At 35.1% G+C, this 4,529-nt stretch overlaps 1 protein-coding gene across 1 annotated transcript; it reads left to right on the top strand.

The window, feature by feature from the left end:
* The first annotated feature begins 251 nt into the window (after positions 1-251).
* Positions 252-4,237, top strand: TRM11 (tRNA modification 11 protein). The gene is made up of 6 exons (XM_020366978.3): positions 252-612; positions 768-979; positions 1,881-2,198; positions 2,355-2,429; positions 2,595-2,669; positions 3,561-4,237. Exons 1-6 carry the CDS (start codon positions 396-398, stop codon positions 4,113-4,115), a joined length of 1,452 nt encoding a protein of 483 aa, XP_020222567.1. The 5' UTR covers positions 252-395; the 3' UTR covers positions 4,116-4,237.
* The last annotated feature ends 292 nt before the right edge of the window (positions 4,238-4,529 follow it).

The following is a 4,529-nucleotide window of genomic DNA, read 5'->3' as shown; positions in this document are numbered from 1 at the left end:
TAATAACAATTTTTTTCATCCTACTTATGGTAACTATAATAGGTTTTGGACTCCAAAACTTTGTTTTCAATTACTAATTAGATAATATATTCCTAATGCATTAATGGCCACAAATATTAATATCATATTTAATATTATTATAATATACATTATTTTAGTTTTACAATATATTATTAATTTTAATTACTTAAATTATATAGTAAAAAACATTAACGTGAACAGTTTATTTTATACATTAGATGTGATTAAGTCCATAAACGGAAAAAGAAGAAAAGTAATTGGAGAGGTTCGAGGGTTTTGTGCTGGGTTTAGCAGCTGCACCTTGTTTCTCACTGATTTCATCTCCCTTCACTGTCAAACTTGTCTGTGTCGTAGGTTTCCCAAGACAGAAAACCATGTGGTATTTGTGCGTTTTCTTCCACAGGTTGTTGGATTACAGAAAACCCGAAGTGGAATCTCTGGCGCAACTCTTTGCATCCTCTGAGGACCCCCAAAACGGCGTCGTTCCCTCCCAACTCCAATGGAAGCTACCTCCTCACTACCACTCTGATTCTCCTTTCCATTTCGTCAATCTCCCTTCCGAGCAACTTGCTCGTAAAATCGCCAACCGAAGTCAGTTATTACTTATTGCCCTTTTCTTTTGGTCTAGTTGTAATGATTACTACACATGTCTTTTTATCTTAGCCCTTCCACTATTTTTCGATTTTGTTTCGTGGGTTTGTTTAAATTTTTAATCTTTTTTTTTTTTTTTGGTGGAAATGTTGTAGGTATACTTGTGAAGGGAATGTATGAGCTTTGGGGAGAAGGGGGTAGCTATGAGGAGTTGAAAGAGTCTGTGTTGAGTTACCCTGATGAGAGGAAGTTGCCGTACTTGGATTCTGATAGCACTTTCAAGATCACTGTTGATAGCTTTGGAAAGGTCATCAGCCTGGAGGAGCAAAAGGAACTTATTCAAGGGCTCTCTTATATCCCTTTCAAGGTGGGATGCCCTTTTGATCTTGTGGGTGTGGAAATTATGATCAAGTTCTCTCTGTGAATAGGTTTGGTTGTGGAAAGTGTTGTTGTGAAGTTTGAGATGCTACCATGAATGCAGGAACGTATTGACTTGGAACCTGTTTGGATAAACTTATCCAAAAGCACTTTTAGAAAAATTGAAATAAACTTTTGCATAAACTAAAATTAGCTTATGCATTAGTTAATAATAAGATTTTGAAGGAACTATTAGGAGAGCTTCTTCAAAAGCTTATATATAAGCTAATTTTAGTTTATGGAAAATTTTGTTTCATTTTTCCTTCCTAATCTTCTCTCCTAAAGTGTTTCTGGAGAAGTTTATCCAAACAGATCCTTTATGTTTGCTTGCTCTTTTAGTTAAGTGGTTTAGTAGAGCCCTTTTAGTGTTTGTTGGGTAGGTTGATTATAAATCTCTTGAAATGAAATTTGAATCATTGCCTGTTCATTGCTATTTCATAGGAATGTTGTCTAATCTAGACGAGCATGATAGAAACTACGTTGTAGGTTCTGTGAAGGGTTTCCGGATTTATGTCTTGGTTATCCCTTTGAGACTGGGTGCTTTTTAATATCAACTAAATTCTCAATTGTATGTACCGGGATTTTTTTTTCATGTTATAATTCATCAAGTTTTTTTGAACTTTTCTAATTCTTCGAGTATTATTTTACTTATTTTATTTTTCCATATGGGCCTCTTGTCTTCAGCATTTGTTTTTGTTTGACCAGGCCAAAGAGTCCTTTTATTTTTCAGCGTAGAGTCAGATGCATAATGCATTACAATTGATGAAATTTCTCATTATTTATTAAACCCATATGATTGCCACTCAAGATTGTATTGCTTATCCATCATTGTTTGGCCACTTTGTTTGCAGGGACGAGTAAAGTTGAAAAATCCGGAAAACAACTTCTGGCTTATAGAAGTTGATAATTATGGAGGTAACAACGGTCTTCCTCCAATTGTACAAAAGAGAATCTTCTTTGGTCGTGAGGTTGGTGTGGCTGATAGGAAGCTTATACCCACATATCAGTTGAAAAGCCGTAATTATCTTGGGCCAACAGCCATGGATGCAGAAATGGCTTTTCTAATGGCCAATCAAGCACTAGCTACTTCTGGGAAACTAGTTTATGACCCTTTTGTTGGAACTGGAAGTATTCTTGTTGCAGCAGCTCATTTTGGAGCAATGACCATGGTCTGCTTCTCCCTTCTCCTTCTGGGTGACCTTTTTTGCAACTTATCCAGTTATCCTACTTTATATTCTTTTTACAATTTGTTTACTTCTAAGCAAGTTCATACCAGTATGCATGCCGGATATTTTCTTTAACAATAACTGATCTAAATTGTATAGGGTGCTGACATTGACATTAGGGTAGTCCGTGATGGACGTGGTCCTGACCGGAATGTTTGGAGTAATTTTAAGCAGGTAAATGTGCCAAACACTATCACTGTTAGATTGTTTCGTATGAAACCCTGTGTTTGAATAGATGGAATTTAGAACCACTGATGGTAACCTGAATTTGCTTATATAAAGGATACTTTATAAGTTGTCTCTTTTTATGATAAACTTATGAAGCTGTATATTTTGCAGTATGGATTGCCAATGCCTGTTGGTCTTTTAAGGGCAGACAACAACCTTCCTCCCTGGCGTCCTATGCTGAAAGAGGTGATTATTCGAAAAGGAAAATCTGACCCTGTTACTTTTGTTCTTAATTATTATTATTTTTTTTTTATTTGAAAGGAGAGCATCCAACTCGCTGTATGTCATTCAAGAAATTTTCCAATATCAGCAATTTTACTGCTGTTTTTGCTATCCAACTAAAAACATAAAATATGTTGTAGTTTCTTACTTTCTTTTCAGCACTTGTGTTGCTGACTCTGACTTTCTTTATTTTCACTTAAATATTATGCAAGGGATAGATTAGTATTACTGATGGATGATTGGAATAGCTCCTTGTGTACTATTGTTAGCAATAGACTTAGTCTTGGACTGGATATCCAAACAATTCCAATCCTTCTGATTTTTACCTTGCTCTATGTAAGACTGCCATATCTGTTTGGGGCTTAGTATTTGATTATGAATCCTATTCAAAATGACTGTTTAACAACAACCAAGCCTTGTGCCCTTGTCCCACTAGGCGGAATACATATAATGCCATCCTGAGATCAAAATGCTGCTATCTGCCAAATCTTATTGGTTCTACTTTCTATTATTAAATACTAGCAGTGTGTAAAGCTTTTTTTATTTATTTAACAACAGATCCTCTTCCCAAGGATTTGAATGGAGAGGACATTAATATGAGGTGAATAATAATTTCTAGATACGAAAAAAAAGGGTTTTAGATAAAATTATTGAAATATGTTGGCTGGCAAGTTCTGCCTTGGATTTGGCAGGATAACTGGGGGCATTATCTCTAATTTTGTTTAAAAGGAAATACTACAATGTGAAGTACAAAACTAAATTGCTGGATGCAAATTTACTCATCCCTTTTTATTTTTTTATTTTATTTTTTTGTTTCTTTTTTAAAAAAATTATTGACATCTTGCTGATTGTAAGGTATTTGATGCCATAATATGTGATCCTCCTTATGGAGTGCGAGCTGGGGGACGAAAATCTGGTGGTCGGAAGCTGCTAAAAGGGGCTGTGGAACCTTACATAGTTCCTGATGACAAAAGAACTGATCACATTCCATCAACTGCTCCTTACAGTTTAGTTGAGTGTGTGCATGATTTGCTTGATCTTGCAGCCAAGATGCTTGTAATGGGGGGCAGGCTTGTGTTCTTCTATCCTGTATTGAGAGAAGAAGAATTTTCAGAAACCCATTTCCCAGAACATCCATGTTTTCAACTGATTTCTTCATCGGAGCAGATCCTTAGTTCACGTTACAGTAGGGTATTACTGACAATGGTCAAGACAGGTCCTTACACGGAAGAAATTGCTGAGGTGGCTAGGACAAAACACATGGAATTTAAGGAGAACCATGTAAAATGGTTAGAAGATGGTAATCTTCATTCTGCAATTTTCAGTCCAGCTGATGCTCAGTTAACAGAGGCTGGCGATTCCAAGTTTATTAAGGATCCAAAGCCTAAATACAGAGGAAAGTACGTTTAGAGTTTACAGGTTTAGATTGTCTTGTCCCTCACCATTACCATAGACAGCATTGTATTTTTCGGTGTCCAAGAGGAAAACTTTTTAACTATATGGAATTAAATGTACCTTTTTTTTTAATTCAATTTTGTGATATTGTTCTCATTTTTATTTATTTTTATATTATTTCACACGTATATCTTTTTCTTCCCTCTTATTCAATTTGATGAGGTTATAATTTGCTTTTAACATCCTAATTATAACCTGCGACAATTTACAACTAAATGCCGAAGTTATAATTTGCTTTTAACATCCTAATTATAACCAGAAATTAAAATCCAACAATGCTAGTGGATAAGAATGAAATTTCTGTGCATTACTCTTTTCAACTCAACACAATTCAATATTATAAAATTTTGAACTTCAACGACTGAATAG

This window comes from Cajanus cajan, chromosome 2 (assembly GCF_000230855.2).
Source record: "Cajanus cajan strain Asha chromosome 2, NIPB_CcT2T_4, whole genome shotgun sequence".
NCBI lineage: Eukaryota > Viridiplantae > Streptophyta > Magnoliopsida > Fabales > Fabaceae > Cajanus > Cajanus cajan.
The sequence above is the reverse complement of the archived record's forward strand: the minus strand, read 5'-3'. Positions and strand labels throughout refer to the sequence as shown.

Coding starts and splice junctions, on each gene's coding strand:
- TRM11 (XM_020366978.3), top strand. CDS start 396: ATGTGGTATTTGTGCGTTTTCTTCCACAGGTTGTTGGATTACAGAAAA. Junction 2,199..2,354: donor ATTTTGGAGCAATGACCATG/GTCTGCTTCTCC, acceptor TAAATTGTATAG/GGTGCTGACATTGACATTAG. Junction 2,670..3,560: donor GGCGTCCTATGCTGAAAGAG/GTGATTATTCGA, acceptor GCTGATTGTAAG/GTATTTGATGCCATAATATG.